The 27,262-nt window shown below is 45.6% G+C and overlaps 1 protein-coding gene and 1 pseudogene across 2 annotated transcripts; one reads left to right on the top strand and one right to left on the bottom strand.

Moving 5' to 3' along the window:
* The first annotated feature begins 4,175 nt into the window (after positions 1-4,175).
* On the top strand, positions 4,176-4,601 carry LOC117015181 (proteasome maturation protein-like; annotated as a pseudogene).
* Positions 4,602-12,247: 7,646 nt separating this feature from the next.
* BATF3 (basic leucine zipper ATF-like transcription factor 3) lies at positions 12,248-24,547 on the bottom strand. Of its 2 annotated transcripts, none has more exons than XM_033092070.1 (3): positions 24,268-24,547; positions 21,512-21,616; positions 12,248-12,833 (listed from the first exon to the last, which is right to left on the bottom strand). In XM_033092070.1, the coding sequence occupies exons 1-3, from the start codon at positions 24,343-24,345 to the stop codon at positions 12,648-12,650; spliced, it is 369 nt and encodes a 122-aa protein (XP_032947961.1). In that variant the 5' UTR covers positions 24,346-24,547; the 3' UTR covers positions 12,248-12,647. The 2 variants fall into 2 exon arrangements, with proteins under 2 accessions (XP_032947961.1, XP_032947962.1); XM_033092071.1 differs by having other exon boundaries at positions 24,201-24,331.
* Positions 24,548-27,262: the final 2,715 nt, after the last annotated feature.

Raw genomic sequence — 27,262 nt, 5'->3', positions numbered from 1 at the left:
TAATACATATCCTTGAAAGAAATAAAAGCCCTTGTGCTTTACAATATTTAAATAATTTAGTTTTTAAAAATTCAGTTATTTTGAATTAATTATTCTGAATTAATGAGACGACACCAAAGAATGATTTTTTAAAAATCACTTTGGCTTCAGAAGGCCCTCAAAAATCCCTTCACAATCTCTTCTCTCTCCGCCCTTTTATATCCTCAGTGTAGCTGAAAGGTTTCAATAGTCATGTAACCAGCTTTCAGCTACTTTTGTGGCAAATTTTGCATACAGTTGAGCACTTTCCTTGGAATGTAGCATCTCCTGTAACTTGATAGCTGAGTCAAAACTTCAGCATTACACCTTGTGGTATAAGTAATAGAAAGAAAAAAAAACTGGGAAAACTGTTTATCAATACTGGTTCAGTAAATTATAGAATATCCATTCATGGAATATTATTCTGTGGTTAAAAAGAATGAGGTCTGTCTCAATGTGTGAACTTGAGATGGTATCAAAGATATGCCGTGTGAAAAAGCAAGTATCTAATATTGTCGTATTTGTGTCTAAAAGGAGAGGGAAATACGTTCACATATATGACTTTATGTGCATAGAATATTTCTGAACGTACATACTAGAACTGGATTGTCCACTGCTTCTAAGAAGGGAACTTGAAGATCAGATTTGGGGCAGGGGAGACTTTGTTCTTACTGTGTGCTATTTAGTATTTCTGAATTTTGTTTTTACTATAAGTATATATTACATTTTTAATTTTCAAAGCATGGTAGAGTCATTTAAAATGGTGATTATGAAAATTAATGTAGCAACGTGGAAAATTTTCATGATGTAATAGTAAGTGAAAAAAGCAAGATCCGTAGTCATGATGTGCATTCTGATTTCAGTCATGTAAAGATCAGCAAACAAAAGGCGACTTGATGGAAAAGAACAAAACGTAACAGTACTTTGTTATAATACCACATGTTTGTAAGTATAGGGATTTTCCATACTTACAAAAATTAACTTTATTGAGATATAGTTTATACACAAAAATGCACCCATTTTAAGTGTCCATTTGGATTAATGTTGACAAATTTATATGCCTATATAGTCATCATCATAATCAAGTTATAGAACATTCCCAAAAGTTTCTCTGTACCCCATCCCATTCAGTCCTGGCCTTCCATCAACAATGTGTTTCCTGTCACTATAAATTAGATTTGGATAGAGTTTCATATAAGCAGAATTATACAATATGTACTCTTTTTGTTTCCTGGCCTTTTTGACTCAGCATAAAGTTTGCATCCATCCTCCCCTTCTTCTTTAGTAAATCCTGGGCAAAATACCTGGCTGAAAAATGGTACCTCCCAGCCTTCCTTGCAACGAGATGTGGCCATATGATAAAATGATTACCAAAGAAACATAATTAGAAGGGTCCTGTGGTACTTTTGGAAAGGTTCTATAAAAGTGAGAGGCAGACACCCTTGTCCTTTTATTCCCCTTTCTCTTGATGATGGCCTGGAACATGGACCTGATGAACGGAGCTCCAGCAGCCATCTTGGAATATGAAGTGACCTTAAGGATAAGCAGAAAAAGAAAATGAGTCTGGGTCTCTGAAGACAAAGTGGAATGGACATACCAGCTTGACACAAATGGTTTGGGTTTTTCTGTTGTTTATAGTTGAAACTAATTCTAATTGCTACATAGGCCTTCTAGCACGACTTGATTTTTTAAAAATTATGCATATGTTTGATTAAAATTAAATGTTAATTTAAAAAATAAACCTCCATACCAAAACCTGACAAAAACAGTTCAAGGAAAACATTGCAGACCAATCGATATCTGTCATGAACATAGATGCAAAAATTCTTTTAAAATTTTAGCAAATTGGAACCAGCAATATGTAAAAAGAATAATGTGCCATGACCAAATGGAGTTTCCCCCAGAAATGAAAGGTTGATTCAGCATTCAAAAATGAATCAATGTAACTGACCACATTAACAGAATACAGGGTTAAAAAATCAAATAACCATCTCAATATTGCTGAAAAAGCATTTGAAAAAAAATTTTTAATTTCTTTATGAAAAAAACTTTCAGCAAACTAAGAATAGAAGTGAACTTCTTCAACTTGATAAAGGGAAATTCTGAAAAAAATTACAGCTAACAATATACTTAATGGTAAAAAAACTAAATGCTTTCCCCTAAGATGGGGAATAAACAATGAAATGATGACTGCTTTTAACACATCTATTAAATATTATGCTGAAGCTCTTAGTGCATGTATAAAACAAAAAAAAGAAATAAAAGTCACAAAGTTTGGAAAGGAAAAAGTAAAACCTTCTCTATTTACAGGCAACATAATTATCCACATAGAAAATCCCAAGGAATCAAGAATAAACCCAACCTGACTAGAACTGATAAGTAAATTTAGCAAGGTTAAAGGATATAAGAACAATACAAAATAAACAAACAAGACAACAACAATAACAATAAAATAAAAACTCACACCATATACCAGCAACAAATAATTGGAAAATTATAATCTTATAAATGTTATTTACAATAACATCAGAAAGCATAAGATACTTAGGAATAAATTTAATGAAAGATGTGTGAGACATCTACCCTATTATAAAGCACTAAATATATATAAAACATTATATTAGCTGAGGGAAATGAATGAATATTTAAATAAATAAATACATATGTCACATTAAGAAGACTCAATATTATCAAGATGTTAGTACTCCCCAAGTTGATCTATAGATTCAGTGCAATTCTATTTGAAAACAGCTGTGGTTTTCAGACAAGGTGATTCTAAATTTATATGGAATTTAAAAAATAATACAGTGAATCTCAAATAGAGTAAAATAAGACGAGTGCTGTGACAGAGATACATATGAAGCTCTACGACAGCACAGAAGAAGGAAGCATAGCTCTCACTAGGTAACTCAGGGGAGGCTCCTCAAAGGAGATGCCGTTTGAACTGGGCGTTGAAAGATGATTAAGTACTTAAGGTAGAGACATTCACAAAGGGCATTGATTTCCTTAGATTTTGCTTAGGTTTACTTAGGTCACAAGGAACTAAAACTCCTTCCGTTTAATCAAATGGTGGGGTTGCATGTGGAACTGTTCAGGAGATAAAGTCTCATGGAAATCCTTGGTGGGACCTCGTGCACTCTGAGCTTGGAGAGGAGTCATGGATCTGAGGCTCCGCTACTCGCCTCAGCAGCCGAAGCCCCTAATGTCTCTCGTCTGTGTCCAGCCTCTCACCTCCTCCTACTCTCTATACTTTCCCATATGAAGCTGAAAAGATACGTTAGAAGCAGATGGTGGAAGGCCTTGTTTGGCAAGGCAGGTTGGCTTTTATCATTGCAGCCACTGAAGATTCTTAAGCAAGAGAAAGAATGACTTTGAGGCAGATTTGACTTTGAGGCAGATAATTCTGATGGTGTATGGAGAGACCAGAGACAGGCAGACCAGGGAAGAATGTATTCCAAGTAAGAGATAATGAAGGTCAAAACCAGTGGAACTGCGTGAACATGGGGATTGGTTTGTAGCAAAATACATTCTTACCCTGCTCAAAAAATTTTGTCTCCCCTTGTAAAGTACAGCATAGGGAATACAGTCAATTATATGGTGATAACTAGGTCCAGTGCCTGGTGTGTACTAGACTAGTCAAGGGGATCACTTCCTAAATTATATAAATGTCTAACCACTATGCTGTACACCTGAAACTAACATAAAATAAGATTGTCAACTGTAATTTTAAAATCGGGGGCAAAGGTGAAAAGGAATTAAGGGGTTCAAATTTCCAGGTATAAAACAAATAAGTCACAGGGATGTAATGTACAGCATGGGGAATATATTCGTAGTCAATAATATTGTGATAGCGTGGTACGGTGTCAGATGGTTGCTGGACATATCACGGTGATCACTTCTTTAGGTCTATAAATCTTGAATAACTATGGTGTACACCTGAAACTAATATAATATTGCATGTTAGCTATATTTTTAATAAAAAAACTTAAAAATACATAGTCCCATCACCTAGAAATAACCATTAACATTTTTCATTAATTTTCTTCTAGTCTTTCCCTCCCATAAATTAGATTAAAACACACACACACACACTCACACACACACACACACGGACTGCCGTAACGGGACTGAGAGGCTGTTTGCAGAGGGAGTTGCCAATGAAGCCTAGAGGACTTGGGTCTCAGCTAAAGGACAGTAGTCCAGTTACTGAACTTTCAGAAAGTGGACCTTTTGAAAGTCATCGTCTTCTTTGACAAGGTATTTCTTGTGTGAAAAAAGAACTATTGCCCAGTCCTCCTCTTGAATTATCAGAAAAAAATTTCCAGCTCAACCAAGATAAAATGAATTTTTCCACACTGAGAAATATCCAGAATCTATTGGCTCCACTAAAATTGCAAATGGAATTCAAGGTGGTGCTGCCGGTTAAGCATCTTCCGTTTCTTCTGAGCTCAGACCTTTCACTGGATATTTTGAGGGGTACTGATGAGACTATTGGATTTGAAGATATTTTTAATAACTCGTCAGGAAATGAACTAATGGGAGAACCACACTGGATGGTGGAATGTAAACTCAGTTTACTGTAATGCAGTGTGCTGTTCATGAAAATAGAGGGACTACATCTTGTTAAAGCACACACACACACACACACACACACACACACACTCACACACACACTTATAATCCCGTAGGAAACAGGGGGAAGGAGAATTAGAGCATCTGCATTTTGAAAAAACTCCCCCATTGATCCTAGTTGAGAACTACTAGTCCAGACAAAGTGACACCTATGGAAATAGAAAAGTGAGAACAGATGGAAGACAGGGATGGATTTGGGGAGCAGTTGGAATCGGTGTAAGAAGAACTTCAGGTAACTGCAATTTCTAGCTTGGGAAGCGGTGGGGGTGATGGTTTCATTTTCCAGGACTTGGGAAATACAGAGCAAAGTAGGTTTATATATGGGAGTGGGAATGAGAGGTTGAGCGAAGAATTACATCTACAAAGAGTGCTCAGGAATTCAGTTCCATGGAGTATGTACAGCAGGCAGAGAGCTAGAGATGGACTGACTCCAGCCAGCCGCTTGGTTTTTGCCTCCTTAGGGCAGACCCTGCCGGTGAGCAAGGTATTCTCTCTGGACGTTAATTAGTTGGGCAGACGCTGCATCCTAGGGCTCTGAGCAAGTATAAAGCAATTTTCTCCCTGGTTTTTTTGGTGGTGGTGATGTTATTTAACGTGGACTTTGTTAGCCCCTCGCCAACTGGCCCTTGGTTTAGAAGCTGGAGCAAATTTGACCAGCATATCGGTCAGGTTCTAGGATTCCGCTCTGATGGTTCTACTGTGGACATTTTAATGAAGGGACCATTTACAGGGATTTGAGCAGGATTAGGGGAACCAACAAAAGATGTTGAGGCACCCAAGGGATGTCAACAGTGGGGTGCTGTTATCATCTAGGCTTGAAGGGGCAGAGGGAGAGGGTGGCACTCCTGGGGCCCAGTGGAAATGAGCTGGGGAGGAGTGGCTGCAATAATCACTGAGGAAGACAGCCATTGCCAGAACCAAGACTGCAAATCAGGGAGGGACTGGGCTGACCTCTCCCTCCTTTCACCCTCCAGTCGCCTCTGGGGGCTCCCATTGGCTAATGCCAGTTGGAAACCAGTCATCAGGGGAGCAGGGGATGGAGTACCTACGGGTCAGCTCAGCAACACAGACGAGGCAGGGAATGGATGAGGTGTGTGGGTTTAGAGGGCAAGTGAGATACAACAGCATAATCATATCCTCCATAGCCCGTGTGAGGCAGCGACACGGGTAACTGTGGGACGGCAGAAGAGCCAACCACAGGAAGTCTACACACTTGGATTCCTGACAGGCCGACCCCTGCTGCACACCAACCACCTTAGGGGCACATCGCTGGCATCTTGTACCTTGACTGCTTCAGTAAAATGAGTGGGTTGGATGGGCTAAGTGACTGTCTAAGCCTTCCAGTGTGAGGTCCCTTGACTATGCTGTCAGCCAGCTTGCCCTCCCACTCAGCACAGATGGGGCTGGGCGCTGTGCTCACTGCTCCAGAATCCCCCGACACCCACCATAGGGTGCTGTGCCCAACAAAGGGCAGTGCTGGGGAATCCTGGACTGGCCAGCCTCTGGGCCTAGACCTAGAGCTCCTCTCTTCCAGTGAACCCTAGGACATGCAGAGTTGACCAGGGACTTTCTTAAATGTATTTTTCACTGTGATGAGGTGTATTCAAAAGGAAAGAAGAGCACATTCATTTCCAGAAAGCAGCAGCTCACAGACCTGCACTGCTGCAACTCCAAGTCCTGTGCCCCCCGCGCAGTTCCTAATAACTGAAGATGAAACTTGAACAGGAAAAGGGAAGTCTTCTGTCTCCTACAAGGTATCAAATCCTGTTTCTAGACAGTTTCAGTTCTTAAAGACACAGGATTCCATATTTTCTCACCCAATAAGCTAAAAGACAAAGAACCTTCAGTGACCACCAACCACATTTGCAGGGCCTTAGGGTGAAATGGAAGTATACCACAAAACCTTTCTGAAATCCAGGTTTGAAGGGGGGGTCTGGATATTTCTGAAATGCATCATCATCTTTCTCCTTATTAATGTAAAGAATTGGTCTGGGTAAGTGCACAGATTTGCTCAGTCTGATCTGGGCCCAGAGTGCTTCTCACGCTTTTACTTTTCTAGCTTTCTACTGAGGTCAGGTGACTCAGAGATGGGAGCGTCATCATTTTCTTTTGGACGTGGGACGATCTGTGCCTGCTGGCTTCAGGGTCACTCCAAGGGTGGCCTCAGGAAGATGCCCACTCCTTTGCTGTGCCCATGAAGTGTTTTAGGCCGCTGGAGAACAACCCCCAGAGGAAATGTAGCAGGATCTCTCTCGCTGCCTTCAAAAGCGTTTATTGGCAAACATAGATTCAGTTATGCATAATTCATTTTGTGGGTTCTGTCGTTTATTAAAAAAGATAAAGGAGGGAAAAGGAAAGACAAAGAGGAAAATGTGGAAAGAGGTGGAACAGGTGTTAGTAAGCGTTTCCAAGCACGTGAAAACACACGACAAAGGAAAAAAAGGTGATATGACTACCGAAAAAGAAGAAATGGAAATGTTTCCACAAAGATTCTGTTTAGGCCCAAGAAGTTTTCTCACTGAAGTCAGACACCAGAACAGGTGGATACAAGGTACTATGGAATCTTTCACCTCAGGAGTCATTCATTTGTGTATTTATTTAAATGAGCAATAACAATAGAATGAGATGTTAGGTTATAATTCACCTACAGAGTCAAGGGAAGCACACAGAAAGAGCACCTAATCAAATAGTCAGGGATCACAGAAGACTGCAGGAGCAAGTGACATTTGGCCTGTGACATAAAGGATGTGTTGGAGTTGGAGAAAAAAGGAGGAGGAGGAACAGCAAATCCAAGGCCCTGACTCAGGATAACCAGCCCAGATTGGAACAGGATAAATGGCTCCAGAGACTCTGCTCCTTAGAGGTGACACTCAGTGACACTGCCTGGCTTTCTCCATGTTTATATGGGTGGGTGAACATCTGCCAACAGCAGTAGGATCATTTAACCCTGTTTAAAGTAAATTTCAAAAAAGAGCCAAATCATTACTGTTATTCAAACATGAAACGAACAGGTGTTAAATTTTTTACTTATTAAAGATTAAATAAGGTCATGAAGTTTAAAGATCATTAATCAATAGGAGAGCGGAGTAGTTATAACCAGTTCAAAAGAGAAGTCAAACAACAGGCCTTTTTATAGATTTGGAGTGTTGAAATGAATGTGCAGATGGAGGCAAACTGGTTTGGGTGGAAAGGAAATTGACCTTCAATAGACAGGACATAACCTGCATGTCTATAGCTACAAATTATTTTGCATTGTTATCAATTAGCTATAATTTACAGAGTTATAAAATGGCTCAAAGACACTAAAAGACTACAATTGGAATATCTGAGCGTGTCCTCTAGACAACGCATCCGTTTCCCTTCAACTTTTTTCCTACAAAATCAACATATTAAATTTCATTCTTTTTTCCCTCTAAGCCAGGGCCACTGATGGTTTGTGTATGGACTCCTCTGTGCACACATGATAAATTAAGTAACCCTAAGCAAACACTGAAGACTTAAAGAAGAATGGTTGTAGAACAAATAAAAGCATAATAACTACATTTACAACCTTTAAATAAAATTGAAGAGAATGACTGAAAAGATGTGTTTCCTGTGTGTTTTCTGGCCCCTGCCTCCACCTTCATTATCATCAAACTATTGTCACTTTCAACAGGGCCTTTACAAGCAACTTCACGACTGACTTAATGGAAATCTGACCCAGAAGAATTATAGGAACAAAGGAAGTGGGTTAGGTCCATGCTCTGCAATGGGGAAACAACAATGAAAAATTCACATCACAAATAGAGAACTATTAAGTGATTTTTAGGGGATTGGAATGGTGGTGAGGGACTTAACTTAGGAAAGGAGTAGCCATTCATTCCATCAATCATTCAAACAGATATGTTTAGTGCTAGCACATGTGCTGGGCATCCATGTTAAACAAACAGGGATATACGGATAAATAAAACAGGATCCCTGTGCTGTAGCTGTTTAGAATTGAGGTAGGGGTGTTGGCTAATCTGACCAGATACAGAAAATCATGGGAGTTCCTCTGCTCAAACTGAGACAGGTCTGGAGGTGAGATTTCGGAAGTTGGATGTTAAGGTGGCTCTTTCAAGGGTGTGTGTTGGTGATGTTGGTGGGGTGGGGGGTGTCTTCCTTTGCTAGTCCTGTTCCCTGCCACACACACAATGGGTACTTAACTACTAATTGTTTGAACAATAGCTAATTAGTAAGTTAGTAATACTAACGAATTATTAAGCAATTATTTTATTATTTTTAAATCCATATTTATTCTTACAAATAAATGTATTGGTTTACTGCAATAATAAACAAATAATTAAATAACTGATTAAAATAAGTGAATTACGAATAAGTTCAGTAATAGTTAACTAATACGTAGCAAATTCCCTGCCACCGTTCAAGAACTGCTGTGAGGTCCTTTCCATTCTTTAAACTCTGGACGCTGGCCACCACTGGTGCTTCTCAAACTCTCTTACTTTCTCAATTTCAAAAAGTACTGCCTGCTGAACCGAGCCTTCTGTGGGTTTGTGACATTTTGGAAAGTGCTGTTTTGCCTTGCCCTTTGCCTTGCCTCTGGTCTGGAAGAAAAATTGCAAGGAAGCTCGGTGAAGGCCGGCCTGCTGGGTAAACACCCTCCTTGCCAGGCCCCGGGCGAGTGGCCCTGGGTTCAGACCGCGCAGGGAGCCGACTCAGAGAGCACGCAAGACAGCCCTGCGCGCCTGGCGGAGAACTTAAACTAGTTCAAGAAGAGTCTCGATTAATGGATGGATGGATAAAGTAGCGGGTTATTAAGGGAAATCAGGGAAGTTCCAAGAACACGTCTGGCCTTTCAGGACAGTGTCTTAGAATGCAAATACCGGACTCTCCCTCCCTTTCCCTCACTGTTGTGGCCGGAATTCTGAGCTAGTGGCCTTTGTTCTGATCTGCGATGACATTTCTGATCTTCTTAAGACTATCAGACGAGAAAAGGTCATGCGAGAGCACCCAAAAGAGCAGGTGAGCTCTCTCCAGGAGCAGAGGCTGCCCTGAACACAGCCCCAGATTTAGGACACAAGTTCTTCAAGCATGCCATACTGGCACCTGCTAAATACAGACTTTCAGCGTGGGTCATGCTAACGCTGATGATGTTCCAGTGGCGACTGTAGTGACCACATTGATCACCTTTGTCCCAAATGGACGGGGGGAGGAGGGGACTTTCATCAAGGTGGTCAATTTCCAAAAGGGGGAATCCAGGAACGTTCCCTGGACTCCAAGCCCCGAGCAGTTTCCAGACATTCTGGCCTTGGCTAGTTCCTCTCTCATACCCCAAGATAATGCAGTCTTCTTAGGGGGTCTTTCAACAGCATTCCCTGCTGGGGATTCTGCATAACTTCCCCAGGAGCAGGATAGCTCAAGGATCCCTATCATCCTCTTCTCTTCCTCCTTCTCTCTTCCTTCTTCCCCTCTTTCTCATCTCCACTTCCTTTCTCTCTCCTTCCTCCTCTCCATTCTTCTTTCTGCTCCCTGACTTTCTGTTATGAGCCTTCTTGCTGTGGCATGAATGACTCTGCCGGGTCTTCCTGGATATCATGGGAGGGAAGACGTATCAGTGAGATGTGGGGCTGCCCCGTTTGTTCTAGCTGATGCTAAGTCAGGGCCCTCAGCCCTGGTAAGTCCACCCGCCTGTGGAAACCCTAGTATTGATGGGAAAGAAGAGAGGGGCTTTTGGGTCTCTTGCTTTCTGTTTGTTAAGAGTCATCACTCTCAACCAAGATTTGGGGTGAAAACTGGGGACTGACTCAGTGATGGAAATCCCAGGCTTCAGGGCTGGCTGTTGCAAAGCCAGGGCCTATTGCGGACAGGAAGTGGTGTGGCTGCGTGGGTGTGAAGGAAGGGCTTCCTCCCTCTGACACTTTCTCAGCCTACCTCCCTTCCCCCAGCCCAACAAACAGCCACTCTGAGACTGAACTCAGAAGCTGTGCACAGGGCCTGACACACAGCAGCAGTGTGAATAGAACCAAGCAAATCCAATCCCCGGCAACTTGTCGACTTCCCTTGTCTCTCCTGGAATAATACCATAGTTCCTCAGATTTATACAGAATTTCTCCTTTTTCAGAGTAAGAGTTGGGGAGCTGAGACAGCCTGTAATGTTAACAGGAGCTTGATAAGGATGTTCTTAGCATCCATGCTCAGTGATCATTTGGTTTCCAGAACTCTTGTCACATCTCCAGTTATTTTGGAGGGGACTTGGCCCCAGCACCATGACTCACATCCTGGGCTACCCTAGTTTTGGTTCCCTGACTCTACATTTACTGTTTTGACATCAAAAGTGGAGGCCTACCCAACCCGAAATGCGAGCTCAACCTCAATGAGCATGCAGCTTAGGGAGGCAGGCCCGTGTTCAGCAGCTAATTTGAATAAAGTTCTTGAGAGCAGATCAAGCGACTGGCACATTGGAGCAGAGTGGCTGGATCTGGGGGTATTAAGGAGACACAACAGAAGGACTTGGAGAAATCATATGTGATGTGAAGTTTTCTGACCAAGTGGATGGTGGAGCAGTTCATGAAACAGGTAAAAACAGATTGAGAAGCACGTTTGAAGGGAAGATGATGAGATTATGAGTACAGCTTAGAACATGTTGAGTGGCATATCCAATCAGAGACACAGGATGGGCAGCTGCATATAAGGTCTGCCCTCCGGAGAGACCTGGATTCTGGGTACAGAGAGGGAGTTAGTATAGGGAGCGATGGCCCCAAGAAGTGCAGCCCCTTTCTACTGCAAAGCAGGTAGAGAGAGAGGAAGAAACGGAGAAGCCATTGTCCTAGGCTGCCGGGAAGTAAAGGAAGATAAAGCCTGAGACATGTGCATTAGATGTGGCAACCAGAGCTTGCTGCAGACCTCCAAACGGACAGTCTCGGTGATGTGCTGGGAGCAAAGGCTAGGTCTTCTATGGCAGAGACTGTTAAGATAGTCACAACATCCAGTTTCTCCACTCTGAGCAGGAGGCTAAATTTCATTTCCTGACCTCCCTGGTTGCTGGGTGAAGCCCTGTGATTGAGGTCTGGCCCACAAACTGTGGGCAGAAAACGATGCACTATCCCCTCCGAGATAGAGTCCCTTCCCACCGCCCTCCACAGACCCCTCCTCCTGAGTCTCCTAGTCCGAGTGGAGGATCCAAAGGGACTCCAGTGCCTTGGGTGTACAGAGCAACTAAATGGAAGGAGGTTGATCCCTGAATTATAATGTGGAGCCAAGGGGCTCAGGCCAGTGGGGCCCGCAGGCATAAACACCCTGGGGCCAGCAGTAGAGTGGGTGAGCAGCCCGCTGCACAGCAGTAACAGCGGGGGTCAGAGCAGATCAGCAGTCCAGACAGCTAGAGGAGTCTGCAAGCCCCTTCATGACCCAGCTGGGGTGGCAGAGAAGTCCCACTGGCCTTTGCTCTGCAGGCCCCCGAAGGTACCTCCCCACCCATGGATGATGTGGCTGTGCGGGGAGAAGACCAGGAGGGGGAAGAAAGACCCAAGAGCTGCAAAACTACCTGAGGAGACAGAAGACGGCCTCTTCAGGAAGAGAAAATGTATCGTCTCTTGAAATTCCAAAAACTTGGCGAAAGGAGAGACAATAGCCATCTTTATTATCCAAATTCTTGAGAAAATGATTCTGCACAACAGCGGAACCTACTAGCTGCCAAAGTGAAGTGACTTCTGGATCCGCTCAAGGTGGTGAGAATCAGGCATGTACGGAGCTTGGCCCAGAGCTCCGAGGAGGAGACCTGGCAAGGTGCCTCCCCATCTAGCATGATGTGGTTGTCGGGGAGATGACCAGGATGGGGAAGCAAGACCCATGAGCCGCAAAACAACCCGAGGATCAGAGGATGACCTCTTCGGGAAGAGGAAACAGTGGAGGAGGCCTGGCCATAGGTCCTCTTGCACACAGATGAGGAGGGAATCCTCCTCCCAGGTGTGAAAAAGACCAAAGCTCCTCGCTGGGCAGAGGAGGATGGTCCTTGGGCTTCACCGGGGCAGGCAGCTGGCCACGGGGTCCGGCCGTGGCACAGGCACAAAGTTCATGGGGCACAGCAGCAGCGGGCACATCTTCTCGTGTTCCTTCAGGGCCTCGCTCAGGTGCTTCAGCTCCTCCGTCAGCTTCCCAATCTCTCTCCGCAGCACTGTGTTTTCCTGTTCCAGGCACTCATATTCCTGGGGAACACAGGGAATGGGCAAAAGCATTTCTAAAAATACATGTTCTTCCTCGGTTCTCCGGGCAGATCTAACCCGCATGGTGATGCTTACCTTCTTCCCACGAAAACTTTCTCATTAACGACACCCACCACCACCACCACCACCACCACCACTCATATGTGTTCGTTCATTTGCTTAATGTGTCTTTCCTCCCACCAGGATGAAAGGTTCGTGAGGGCAGGGCTGAGTTTGCCAGATCAACTTTAGTGAGGTAGAATTTACATAACAGACGCTTATTTTAAGTGTATAATTCAGCGAGTTTTGACAAATGTAAACAACTATGTCAATCAAGACAGAATGTTTCAATCACTCTGAAAAGTTCCCGTGTGCCCCTCAGCCTCCCCTTCCCCCAGCTGCTGATCTGCTCTTTAAAGGTCACTGTTGGGTTCACTGCTAGAGCCCCAGCACATGGAACAGTGCCTGGAACATAACAAATGTTTGCTGAGTGCTGAGCAAATGAATGAAAATACCCCTTGCCTTTGCTCCAACATTCATCTGTTAAATTTCCTCTACATCAGAGTTTACAGAGGCTTGGAACTGGAGGAATTCATAGAAATCCCTTAGCCCAACCCACACCATGTAGAAACCTTCCCTATGTAATTCCAACTCAGACATTCAGCTGGTGCTGAGTACTGTCTCCTACAAAGGACAGCCCCTGCCATTTCTGAGCTGCTCTATTAGAACCAATCCAAACTATCTCTCTCCTTCAAACCCACCTATTGGGCTTGGTTCCACCCTATGGAACCACACAGAGTAAATTCAATACTTTTTCAGCATCACAGTTCTTGAAATGTTAAGAGACATCCCAGTACCACTTCCTTTTAGGTATTCTCTAAGCTCAACTGTCTCAGGTCCTCTGAGTTCCTTGGGTTTTAGGACTCCTGGACCCTGCACTCCCCTTGGAGTCCACCTGACACGTGTTCCAATTTGCCAGCAACTCTGAATAAATATCCTTCCCATAATGCAGCGCATGATTCCGGGATGCCCTGACCATGCAGTGAGCAGATGCATGCTGGCAATCTGCTCTGGGCTGGACCCCAGCCCACAGCCACCTCACTCTGGGGATTCTCCCTAAGCTTGCAGAGAAGTGCAAGCTTCGTCTGCCTCTGCTGCTTCTCTGTTTGTACTTGGAGGACAAGGGATGTTTTGGAATTTAAGGGTGGGCTTTACACCCACCTCTACAGAATTTCACCCTGTTCCCTTGGGCATCTTCCAGCCTAGAGAATCTTTCTGAATCTTGATCGTGTCAGCTCATGGATTAGTCATGCCATACAGCTATAGGCTGTCCGTGAACTTCATAAGCAGGTTTTCCTTTGCTATAGCCAAGTCATTTATAAATTCTACAAGATTTGGCCACGGGCAGAGCCCTATGGCACGCCCATAGAGAACCTCTTTCCACTGACAGCCTTATTTCAATCCTGCTGAAATGCTGTTTTCCATCATTTCTAGATCGATTCATACAGTAAGGTTTTGTTGCACCATGAACACTATGCATTTCCTGAGCAGGGGACCCGACTTTATTATTCATCACATCTTTTCTCTTACTAATAATTTTTAAGAAATATCGCTACAGAAAGTCTGATCTTCTTACAGGCCCTGGATGCACAGGCACATTCTCAATTCTGCCCCTTTGCTAATGCTGTTCTCGGCTGGAATGCCTTTCTGCTCTTCTGTGTGGGCCCAGCTCAAGCCCACCCCCTGCAGGGAGGTTTCTCTGATCATAGAACCCAATGGAAGCACATCTCTTATTTTGTGTCTTGTTCAGTTTTGTATCATATTCAATCCTACTCAAATAAGATCTCTCTCCAAAGATAAGAAATACATGGCAGCTGGGGCCTCTGCTACCCTCTCCTGTACCCCCTTCTGACAGACCGCAGTGCCAGCCTCTACGTTCTCAGTGACCTTCAGGCCTCTGTCCGCTTCTCTCACCCCCTTCATTCCCTCCATTCCCCTCTAGGCACGTTTCCCGCTCTCAGAACAAGGGGCTGCATGCAGAGGTGATCTGAGGCAGTCCTCGCCTCCCGCCTTTCACAGGCAGGCTCTCAGGGTGGTCTGGAACACTCTCCAAGGCAGCAGACCTCACCCCTTCTCCCCGCAGGCTGTCCTGGGTCAGTGTGGCATCATTGGCCCCATTCTGCCGTCAGCCCTCGTCCATGCCTGCCACCCCCAACTCTTTACGCTCTGCTCTGGCCTCTGAAAGCTCTAGTCCTAGAATAAGAAGTTAGTCTACAAACACAGCAACCAAGCCCTCAGTGGGCAAAGGGCAGGTGTGGGTGGGAGGATGGGGATGGAAGCCTGCCTGCAGCAGAGGGGTGAGAGCCTGTGGCTCTGTGCGTATGCATATGGGTGCACAAACACACACACACACACACACACACACACACACACACTCCAACTTGCAACTGGAAATTCTCTTCACCTCCAAGTAAAATGGAGAATAGATTTGAATGGATCCAATGAGCTAATGTTTAAACTAAATTCCAAAGAAAAGGACGCTCGCTCTCTTCCTGTGGTAGAATATTCCAAACTGACTTTCCATATTTACTGAATTTTATGGCAAGATGCTGTGAGCTTCTGAGATTTATTTCTGGAAGCCAGGAAGAGTGATGCTACCGAAAGCCTTCCCGAGGCACCACTGCTGTCCCCAACCCCAGCTTAGAAAGGCTTCAGAACTTTCGGTGCAGCCCGCCCAGCAGGCCTCTTGCCTGCCTTTTCCGCAGGGACTTTCTCTTCTGGGATTTAAGTTTTACTCATAAATATGCTGAGGGACTTTTATGAGCCGAGGGAATTAAAAAATAGAGAAGAAGTCAAAGTCTTTTTCAGGTAAGACCAGTTCCACAAAAATAAAAGGCGACACTGGGAGGGGAAGAAGAGGAGGTGAGAGAACCCCGAGTGGGAACAAAGGGAAAAGAGTAAGACTCACTTCACACCAGGGAGAAACTACCTGGACTTCACATACATGAAAAAGAAGCAAAGAACATTAGACCCTTTGTTATTGCCAAAGAGATGACTGATGTAGCTCAATGGTTGGTGAGTTTCGAATCCTTTGCTCTCTCAGGGTTTGAGGTAATTGTGCTGCCTTCCGAGGTGTTTGCCAGGACACTGTCACAAAGCAGAGACCTAACAACTAGAGGTGGTAAAGTCATTGCAAATCCCAGCTGTGCCTCAGGAATGAAACTGTCCATAGTGGTGGTTCTCAACTGGGGCGATTTGGGCAGCCCCCACAGGACATTTGGAGCGTCGAGACAGTCTGGGTCGTCACAACTGGGGAAGGAGGTGCTACTGCATTTAGTGGGCAGAGGCCAGGGATGCTACCTAATGTCCGACACTGCACAGGACAGCCCCCCAAACAAGGAATTATCTGGCCCCGAATGTCAATAGTGCCAAGGTGGAGAAACCCTGGTTTGGGTGGGGGGTGGGGAGTGCAAGGCTCATAATCCCAGCATGGGCCAGGGAGCTGTGTCCTACACAACTAGACTGAGAAACAACAGCTTGAACCGGAGGGGGGAGGCAGAAGAAGGGGGAAAAAAGGATAATGTGGGACCAGGGACCAGCGATGATAACTAAGGCAGGAAAGGAGATGAGGGGGAGCAAAAGGCCAGCAGGAGGACTCAGACCCCATTTCACAACCTAAAAAACTGAAACTCACTCACAGAGGCACAATGACTTTCCCAAGGTCATGCAGACTTGGGATCTGATCCCTGATTTCAAGGTCAATTGCAACTCTCATGAAATGACAGCAATTCTGCTTTCGCTTGGCAATGCCTGGACCCAGATTTCCCCATGGTGGTTACCAGCAGTAAAAGGCTCTAACAGCTCAGGATTTTACAAGAAGTCTATTCCCAACCCTTAAGCTGATACCCTTCCCAGCAGAAAGATGTGTCACCAGCAAGGGCTATAAAAATTAGTGTCATCATCAGTTTCTAAACCAAGTGGGGAGACTGGCATGAAGCATTCTCTTAGAGCATGCAAGATCTGCGAAAATCATGGCAACACACACAACAACCATATTACTCAATAAATGTGTCTGTTTGTGACATTTGGGGCTCCTAAAGATGGCATCGCTGCCTACCTTCTCTGACTCAAAATTTTGTCTCAGTCTTACACCTTTGTGTGCCAGGCTCCAACCATCTGACCCACTTTTGAGAGATGTGCCTTTTAGCGTGTGTTAGGGAGCTGGGCTGTTCACGGGGGTTCCTATTTGTGAATGTGGACTCAGGCGTGTGCCTAATGTTCAGAGATGAATAGGGTCGAAATCCCCACAAGAGGTGTAAGTGCCTGGAAGGGATGATTTGAAAAGCCACAAAGAACACTGAGGTACACAGTTACACATGAGGAGCTGCTTCTCATCACTGCAGTCCAACTTCCAGCAACCACTACCCTGAGGGAAAAACTCATCTGGGGGAGTGACCCCAGCCTTTCCTTGGTTTGGCCTGCTCAGGCTCTCCCACTGCTCTGCCCTCCGAGGAGGTCCTGCCTTGATGGACAATCAATCCTCTGGCTTTGAGATAGAGAACTGGGAGGGGAGGGGGGTGGCCAAGAGACTTACATGAGCTGGGACTGCAGGAGTTTTTTCAGGGTGTTGGAGATGAGAGAGGTTCAAGAATAGTTAGGGTGAGTGAGCGAGATGGACAGGAAAGAAAGTGGGAATTTTAAACAAGTCTTGTTGTAAATATTCCCCTTCATGGGATTCAAGAAAGGCAAATAAAGATTTTGAGTTACTTTAAGATATTCAGCAATGCTACACCACAGTCTAGAGGAGAGGAATTTATGGGATAGAAACTTGACTCAAATCTCCTCAGGGAGGAGCAAGCAGTCGTGGATATCAGGTGACGTGGTCTGCCGCTCAGTGTCTCCCCATTCAGGTTTGAGGAGAAGGTTTCCACGCACTATGTCCCCTTCTTTCCCTCATCCTAGATGTGGCCTGAGAGTCCCAGGGGGCCTGAGGAGCTTCTTACCATGATCCAAAGCAGTGTGCTAGGTGCTCTGCCACATTTCTTCACCACATTTTTTTTAACCAGACACCCCACTCCCAATATGCAGGTTTTATCAAAGTTTAAAAGATAGTCATTTTTTTTTACTATGTTTACTTTTTTTTTTTTTTAACTCCGTTGGCCATATAGCGCATATAGATCCTCATAACTGTGATGTCCTCCCTGGAAGGAGGCAAGGAACTAACAGGGGAGGGGTTATTCCTGTGGTGCCCTTCGGTCCAGAGATGATATTCCTCTTCTACAGAAGGACTTGATTTTTCCATTTCCTGAGCCAGCCACCTGTTCCCTCACACCTGTGACTGGTCACACTTGTCTGTGGCTAGTGGTGGTAAAGGTGTGGACTCCAGCTTTGGGGTCTGTATACGAATGGAGTCACGGTCCTGGCCTTCTTGACAGTGTTTCTCAACAAAAACTGGCCTTGCTGAGATGATCTGCTAGTGGTGCATAGTCCTGATCCATTCTGCTCTCACTACAGAGAAAGAGGAGGAGAGAGTGTTCTTCCATGGAGGGACTGGGTTTCAGGGCAATCAGCCCCATTTCTGGGCACCTGGCAGAATCAGTCATGTCTGTGGACAGCAGAACCCAGTAGAAGGTTCCCTCCACCCTTAGAAGGGCTCTAAGAGGGACCAAGCAGGAGTAAAGGTGGCACCACCCCTAAGTGAACCAGGCACCTGGTGCACTTGGTTATCAAATCCATCAAATCCAACAATGACAGAAATTGAAAAAGACCTGCCTTGACTCTGTAGTAAATGATTTGTTACCTTCTGGGATAGGCAGAATAAATGCCGCCCTCCTCCCCCAAAGATGTTTACATCCAATCTCTGGAACGTGTGACTATGTCACCTTACATGGCAAAAGGGACTCTGCAGATGCAATTAAGTTAAGAATCTTAAAATGGGGAGATTATCCTGGATTATGTAGGCAGACCCAATGTGATCACAAGGGTCCTTTTAAGTGAAAGAAGAAGCAAGGAATCAGAGAAGGACATGCGACTACCAACAAAGTGTCAGAGTAATGCAGCATGAGAAAGTCTCTGCCTGCCAGAGCTGGCTTTGAAGAAGGAAGGGAACCACAAGCCAAGGAACACAGAAGCCTCTAGAAGCTGGAAAAGGCAAGGAAACGAATTCTTCTCCAGAGCCTCCAGAAGGAACACAACCCTGTCGACACCTTCATGTCAGCCCGGTGAGGCCCATTTTAGATGCCTGGCCTCCAAAACGGTAAGATAACAAATTTGTGTTGTTTCAAACCACCAAATATGTCATGATTTGTTCCAGCAGCCATAGGAAACTAACATACTTTTCTTGGGAACGCCTATGCTTCACAAAGACAGGAAAGAACTCTTCTTCTTCTCGTTGTGACTCAGTGGCAATGCCTGGCCCACGGTAGTGCTTCACAAACATTTGTGGAATTAATCGACTTGACCTCGCTCTGTGACAGATCTTGTTCAAGTGATTTCATTGCCTCCATACATATAATCACTTGGGCCTTACAACCGAGTGTCCTTTTGTGTTTTCTTATATTAATGCACCTGGCTTAGACTAGAAGTTTCTTCAGGGGAAGGGCCCTGGCTGTCCAGCTGGCATGTGTAGTCTGAATATAGGACCATGCACTGTGAGCTGCAGGTCCCCACTGGGGGTTATTCGGTAACATGAAGCTAGAACCACGGTTGCTTCAGGAGCCAGGGGGAAGGAAGAAAAGAGGCATAGGGCATTGCAGTTCTGTGGACATTTTACAGAACTAATAAAAGCTGGGAAGGACCTTCCTCGACTCTCTTCTGAAGATCTTAGTCTCTTTCTAGGGCCCAGCCTTCCTACTTCCAGGAGAGAATCTGACATTTATTACTTATGCCATGCTGTACATTTATATCAGTGGGTCACCTCTCCTGGGAGTGTGTGCTTCCTAAATCTGTTCTCTGTTATTGTTAAAGGGTTTCAGAAATTGTCATTTCCCCTCAAAAACACCTCAGCATCGCCTCTGCTGTCAACGCCACTAGACTGGCCTTACTGAGATAATCTATGGCAAAAAAGCATAGCAGGCGAGAGTTAAACTAAAATTCGTAATTGTTCACACCAATGCTGTACAAAGGCAAGAGCTCGGAACTGTCACCAATCCTTGGACAGACCCTCGCATGCCTCTGAGGCCAGTTCCTGATATGGAGTGGTCCCCATGTCCTAGCTGTGAGATGGTGTGGAGTTATGCAAAAGGGTCAAGGAACATGGAAGAGTTTAGGATAGGGCCGGCCCGGTGGCTCAGGCGGTTGGAGCTCCGTGTTCCTAACTCCCAAGGCTGCCGGTTCGATTCCCACATGGGCCAGTGGGCTCTCAACCCCAAGGTTGCTGGTTCAACTCCTCGACTCCCGCAAGGGATGGTGGGCTGCGCCCCCTGCAACTAGCAACAGCAACTGGACCTGGAGCTGAGCTGCGCCCCCCACAACTAAGACTGAAAGGACAACAACTTGAAGCTGAATGGCACCCTCCACAACTAAGATTGAAAGGACAACAACTTGACTTGGAAAAAAGGCTTGGAAGTACACACTGTTCCCCAATAAAGTCCTGTTCCTCTTCCCCAAAATATCTTAAAAAAAAAAAAAAAAAGCGTTGCTAACATTAATAGCAACTAACATTAAAAGAAAAAAAAAAGAAAGTTTAGAATAAATCCCAGGTTCCTAATTTGGGTGATGAGAAAGATAGGTAGCACCATGAAGAACAAATTGAAGACCGTAGGAATAGAACATCTCAGGAGTAACAATCCTCTATTATGACTATGTTGCATCTGAGGAGCCTGCAGCAAGCAGACCCATTTGGAAACACCGGAGGTATGGCGTGAGGGCTAGAACAGCGGTCCTGCCTGACATAATTGATGTTGGGAGAACAGACTTATAGATTAAATTTTCCATGGTGAGAAGGATAAAGGGAAGAGTCTGAAACCCTGGTCAACAACATTTAAAGAAACAGAGGTAGAAAAATCTAACAAAGAAACTGAGAAAAAAAGTGACTGCTTTTTAAGAGGGTCAGGAGAAGTAGGACATGTGGTCTTTTAGAAGCTAAAGACCTTGAAAGAAGGTTTCAAGAAGGGAAGGTCAATGGCATCCAATGTTCCAGTGAGGTGAAGGATGACGAGACTAGAACAAGTTCCCTGATTCGGGCAATGCCAGGGCACGAGCGGACTCAGTGGGAGCAGCTTCTGTAGGATTGTGTGTGTGTGTGTGTGTGTGTGTGTGTGTGTGTGTGTGTGTTGGTGGGGAAAGGGCAGAAACAAAATCACAGAGGACTGAAGAATACACGGGAACGGAGGCCATAGAGAAAGCAAATCCCTCTATAAGGAGCAGGGAACTGACGGAAGGAAAGAAAAGAAATGGGCACTAGCTTGAAAGGAAATCGGATCAAGAGCAGGTTTGGTATGGTTTGTTTTATAATGAACGAAATGTGAGTGTGAGACGCAACTAGTGGGTGAGGGAGAAATCAAGAGGCCAGTCAGCGAAGAATCATAACGCTGGGCTGGAAGGATGCAGCAGAATTAGACGTGCACATGGCCAAATTGGTGATGACCAGGAAGTGAGCTCAGGGCCACTATCAAAGTGCAAGGACGGAGGGGGCCCTCGCCGGGGGCCCTCACGTGGCTCTGCCCCCACCTCAGTCTCACCTCATGGAGTTTGTCAGCTTTCTGGGTCTGCTTCTTCCGACTTCTCTGAGCAGCAACTCGGTTTTTTTCTCTCCTTCGGACCTTCCTGTCATCGTCGTCTGGGCTCTGGGGGGGAATGTGTGGTCAGGAGTGAATGGAGGTCCTTCGCCTCACCCGTTTGCCTGGTCTCTTCACTCAGCATTGCTCATAGTCTTCACCCTTTTATTTGCAGTCACAGCAGCGCTTGGTGCTACATCAGCGAGGTAGCTAACAGTGGCCCTTGTTAAGCAGCACTCCCCATGAGTTCACCTAGCTGTTATTCCCTACGATCACCCTGAGAAACATGTGGAGTGGCTGCCATTTAAAAGATGAGGAATAAGAAACTCAGAGAGGTTAAGGGACTTGCTCCAGGTACTACAGCTAGTAAGTGGGTGAATGGGAAGTGGAACTCAGGTCTGTTGGGCTCCAAACCAACGTTCATAAACCCCTACCCCACAGGGCGTGTGCCTGGAAGAGCTGTGGTGTCAGTGCTTTTCATCTGAGAATGGAAAAGGCAGAAGCCGTCTGCTATCTGCAACTCGCCATGTGCCAGGTCTTACGCCACCACACACAAAACAGGTACTTTAGATACTGTGTATAGATCGCGACTACACTTATAACTCACTGTAACCACATGACTCTACCAGCACAGCGAATGATTGAACACCACTGACAATATGCTCATTTGGACTATGATTGATTGACATTTTGTTTCACAGGTCAGAGCAAATCAGAAAACAAATTCATGATGTATCTTAAAAGCCCTTAGCTATATATATATATATATATATGAGATGTAGCCAAATCTAGTCAAATCCTCCAAGAGTTATCTGTCCTGAAACAGGCAGGCAGCAAAATGCACCTACCATGGTAAAAACACTTCCTTCAGTTATAGAAAACATGGAGAGGAAAGTAGCATTTGCCTTCCAGAAAACTGTGAGAAGATACCAAGAGGGGCACGTGGAGAAAACTACCTTTAAAGCATTCAAAAGCCAAGAGGTTAGTAGAATACAAACATAGGAAAGCTATTCAATTATTAATGTTAATTTAAAGCAAACACTGATAACATAAAATAATGGATATTTTCAGTTATCACTTTATCTGGTCTTGTATTCCAAATAAGAGAGACACATACTATCTCCCCAAGTTACTGCAGGGAAAGAATTTTCAGCATACGCAAGGACTACAAGGCTATAAAAGGAGAAGAGTAAATGACATGTACATAAATAGCATAATGTATAAAAGAGGCCTGGAGACAGTTAAGGGAACAGACACAAGGTGTTACAATGTAGTCTTTCAGAGGAAACGTAATTTTGATAAACAGAACCAGAACACCACAGGGGGGAAATGTGGTATAGAGGACAAAACTTTAGCTTTAGAAATAACACAGCTCCTGGTTTAGTCTTCTACTGTCAATATGGCCTTGGGGACCACATTCTCTGAATTTTGTTTTCTCATTTATTGTAAGTGTGATTCATTATTCTTTCAATAGTGTCAACTGAGTACCTGCCATGTGCCAGGCACTGGAGATAGTGCCTGGAACAAACTGGTAAGTACTCTCCACAGCCTAAAGTTTGAGGTTTGGCATGAGATAAAACAAGACTTTATCTTAAAGCTCCCAGTACACATATGCCATCAATAACCTCTGTTGAGGTTGCTGTCCTTTTGTATTGAGTCCTGCCCACCCGTGCTTGTCTCCAAATGGTACCTCTTTGTTTTTCATAATTGGAAAGTCATAGGGCACAATGCAGCCTGCCTTCTGGGAGCCCACACTCTAAACTGGATCATCATCATCATATGGCCCCACCTGACAACCCAGCAGAAACATTTATCAAGACAGAAATAGGGGAGCAAAGTGTTGAGATATTCATATATTATTAACCATATCTCAACTACTCCTCACAAAAATCATGACAGGCTGGTATTATTATATGTACTCATTTTACGTGTGGGAAAACGCAGGCTCCGAGAGGTTAAGCAAAGTGCCCGAGGCTACTCAGCCTGTGTGGCAAAACCGAGGTCCAAACTCAGATCTGTGGGGCTCTAGCATCACCTGATGACGCTCTATGCCAGGCACCGAACTGAGAAGGGGGACATAACGAGGAAAAACTCAGTCCTGCGGCACCTGGGTGGGAAGTCTCTGACAGCACAACCTGCTGGCAACATTGTCTCCAGTTTCCAGACCACGCAGTTGTAAAGGTTGCCGGGACAGCGCAGAGGACTGGCTGCAGGCGAGGGGTTTCCACCAGCGCTGGGGGTGGAGTCCACGCACTGCAGGCCCCCACCCCGCATCCCTAGGCTGTTCGGTCCTGAGTTCCCCATTCAGGCAGCAGGAGGGTAGATATTGGGAGTGCCTGGGTTGAGTTGCCCCTTCGGGCTGAATTTCCCCTCTCCACGCCCTGGCCCTCACTCGGAGCTCCCGGGAAGGGCCACACGCGAAGGCGGCAGCAAGCGGATAGTGCGGCACCTGGGGCAGCGCTGGCCACGCGTGCTGGGGAATGTGGACCGTGCGGAACCCAGCCAGGCTTCGGCTTCCTCGGGTCTCTCCTGCCCAGACACAGGAGCCGGGTCACCATCCCGGACGCCGCGGGTACCATGCGTACGCCCCTGGACCGCTCTCGCGCCCCCACTCCCGCACTCAGCGTCAGCACTCCGGGACCCCAGTACCCACCTCCTCGCCCTCCCCGATGCCGGATCCCCGCATCCCTGCCGCCCTCCCTGAGCCTCTAGTTCACTACCTGCGGCTGCGGCTGGTTCCCAGGAGCCGCAACGCTCCTCTGTAGGACGCTGCCGGCAGCCGGGAGCCCTTGCGACATGCCGGGTGCTCCTCGGGTCCGGCCCCCCCGCCGCGCAGCCTCGCGGAGGAGCGGCCGCGCGGCCCGCCGCGCCCTGCACGCGGGGCGCTGCCTACCGGAGCTCTCCAGCCACGGGCATCCTCGCGCCCGCACCTGCAGACCGCCAGGCCCCCGCCCCGCCCCTAGGGCTTCCCGCTCTCGGCGCTGGTGCTGCCGCTGCGCGTCTTCCCGGCTTCACCACCCCCGTCCCAGCCTGCGGTCCTTCACGTCCCCAAGTCTGCCCCGCCCCCTCCTTCTCCCAACCCGCCTCATTTCCTCCTCTTGCCGCACGTCGGGGTCCCAAATCCCACCCCTGTCGCAGCTTTCCGCTGGGGCCCCCAGCTCTTCGTGGAAGTCACGTGGTGGTTCCGAAACCTGGAGGGAACTCGAAGCCCACCCACAGGAGGCGACGCTGGGGAGGTTGGGGGTCAGGGGGGCGCAGTGCAGCCTGTGGGGTCCAGGACTGCTCTCGGGGAACTCAGGGTGAGAAACACAAGTGGGTGGTTTGGGGTTGGTGGTTTCTTCACTACATCTTCCTGAGCATTGGCCCCGCCTCCCCCCAGCGCAGGGGTCACAGTCCTGGGGGACTTTCTCCGCGGCGATCTGTCACCCGGCGCCACTCTCACTCCTCCCGCAGCCCTCGGGCCCCCCGCCCTGGAGGCGCAGTCCAGGGAAGAGGGCCATCGGCTTCACTGAGCCCACAGCGCGCCGTGAGGGCCACCCGCGCCCCAGGGCCTTGCTGAGGGAGCACTGACTCCTCTTGTCACGTGCCATCCCAACGTGGTCACTTGAGTTTTCAGGCTCCGGGGAGCAACGGGGATAAGGGCGGGCACTTCTGATTCTGAGTCTCGTGCACGTGGCTCTCCACCAGGATTTAAGACCCTTGCAAAAACTGTGAAACGCAGCTTGTGTGAACTTGGCTGCCTGGCCCAGCATTGGAAAGAAAGTGGCGAATCTTGTCTGTGTGGGCAGGGGCTTCCACCAACTCAGCGGAGAGTGGAGGTGAGAGGCAGGGGAGGACAGAGGGTGGGCATAACTCTTTATAGTGACAGTGTCTTCCCCACACCATCAACGCTGCACAACGGAGCCATCTCTATACTCGGTTATCTGCCTAGATTTATCTTCTCATCTTCCTTTGATCCTTGGCATCACTCTACATAACTCGTCGTCGCCCCAGAGCGATTACTTTGCGTCCCACACAGGCACACACAACGTGCCTAGCACAGCACTCCACACCTGCATGCTCAGTAAGTTTATTGCAGGTCAACTGAGAGCCCTAAGTCTTGGAAACTTACACGGACTCTAACAAGATAGGAAGACCTCTGGGTCAAGTGGTCTTTAATTTTCAGAAGTGCTTTCATTCCTCCAGTGTTTATGATTTTGAAAGGAAAAGACATTTAGGTGCAGTCCCACACTTCATTCTGGTTATCGCCACTTTTCTCAAGGAGCTGAAGTGCGTTCTAAGTCCTTTGGGGCTGTCCCTTCCACCTGGCTTCCCGCAGGGCCTGAAACCATGCCCCAGCACACAAAAACTCTTCATAACTACTGTCTTAGTTATTCAAGTGTTCCTTCAAATATATGTAAAGGAGGAGTCTTGGTTAACTAGTTAGCATTTAAGGAACAGATCAATTTGACCTTCCTATCATACATCAAAATGAATGGATTAAATAATTAAATATAGAAAATAAAATTAGGAAGGTAAAACAGAATTCAATTCTTTATTAAAGCCCCGAGATACCCTGGAAAGAGTTTTCTGAGATATCATGTGGTAGGAGAAATCACATTGGAAAGATCTGAACCATATAAGAATGTTAAATTGCTTTAGATGACAGTATGACCCAAAATTAAAAACCCATTCAGGGGGGAGCACAGTAAATATGATAAAGGGTTAAAATCTCAAGTGTGTATATAGCCCATGAAAAGGAACAAGAAAAATATCAAAACAACCTCCCAAAAGTAAAATGCACAAGTGACATGAACTGGCATTTCTCAACAGAAGAAATGATCAAGGAAAATAGATATAAGAAAAATAAAACCTTTAAAAATATTACATTAACAAAATAAAAGATTGTAACAAATGTCGGTGAGAGTATGGTGAAATTGGTACTCTCATATTTCATTGGCATCATTGTAAACTGATACAAACCTACTGGAAAGCAATTTTATTGTAATTTTTAAGAACCATGCAAGAGTCATCACTCTTGACTTTGTTTTCCCTAGAAAACATCTAGAAAATTATCCTAGGAATATCATCAAAAATAGTAAAGAGAAAAATAGTATATGCACTAAAAGTTCATAATATTTTGAAAAGTGAAAAATTGTAAGCAGCATAAATGTCCAATTATAGGTGAATGGCTGAATAAAATGTTATAGCCATGTGATAGGATATTATACATCTTTAAAATTCCAAGCATGCAGACAAATTTGCCACCTGTAAGATTTATTTGATATGAGGTAAAGTGAGGGGAAAAAAGCAGCATACAAAGAGTATACATATAACGTATATAAAAATGTATGCAAAATACTACTGTACTATACATTTTAAAATGGTTAAGATGGTAAATTTTATGTTGTGTATTTTTTACCACAGTGAGAAAGTGTATGCATATGAGAATAAAATTAGAAAAGAATACACCAAAGTACTAACTTACTTGTCATGGTGGAGGGATTATAATTGCTTTTACTTGTCTTTTTTAAACTATCTGGAAAATGTTGTATTACATTAGCATCTTAAAACATTTAATATTTACAGGTGATATTGCTTTCCCTGGCACTAAGCTCTTTTGTGACACCAGAATGCCAACACTTCTCTGACCAAGTGGGATGCTCTAATAACAGCCTGTTTTTCTTGCTTTTCTGTAATATTTTCTGGTTCATTTTATTCTAGGTCAGAAGAAGA

Source organism: Rhinolophus ferrumequinum, chromosome 22 (assembly GCF_004115265.2).
Source record: "Rhinolophus ferrumequinum isolate MPI-CBG mRhiFer1 chromosome 22, mRhiFer1_v1.p, whole genome shotgun sequence".
Lineage (NCBI taxonomy): Eukaryota > Metazoa > Chordata > Mammalia > Chiroptera > Rhinolophidae > Rhinolophus > Rhinolophus ferrumequinum.
This window is presented reverse-complemented; position numbering and strand designations above follow the sequence as displayed.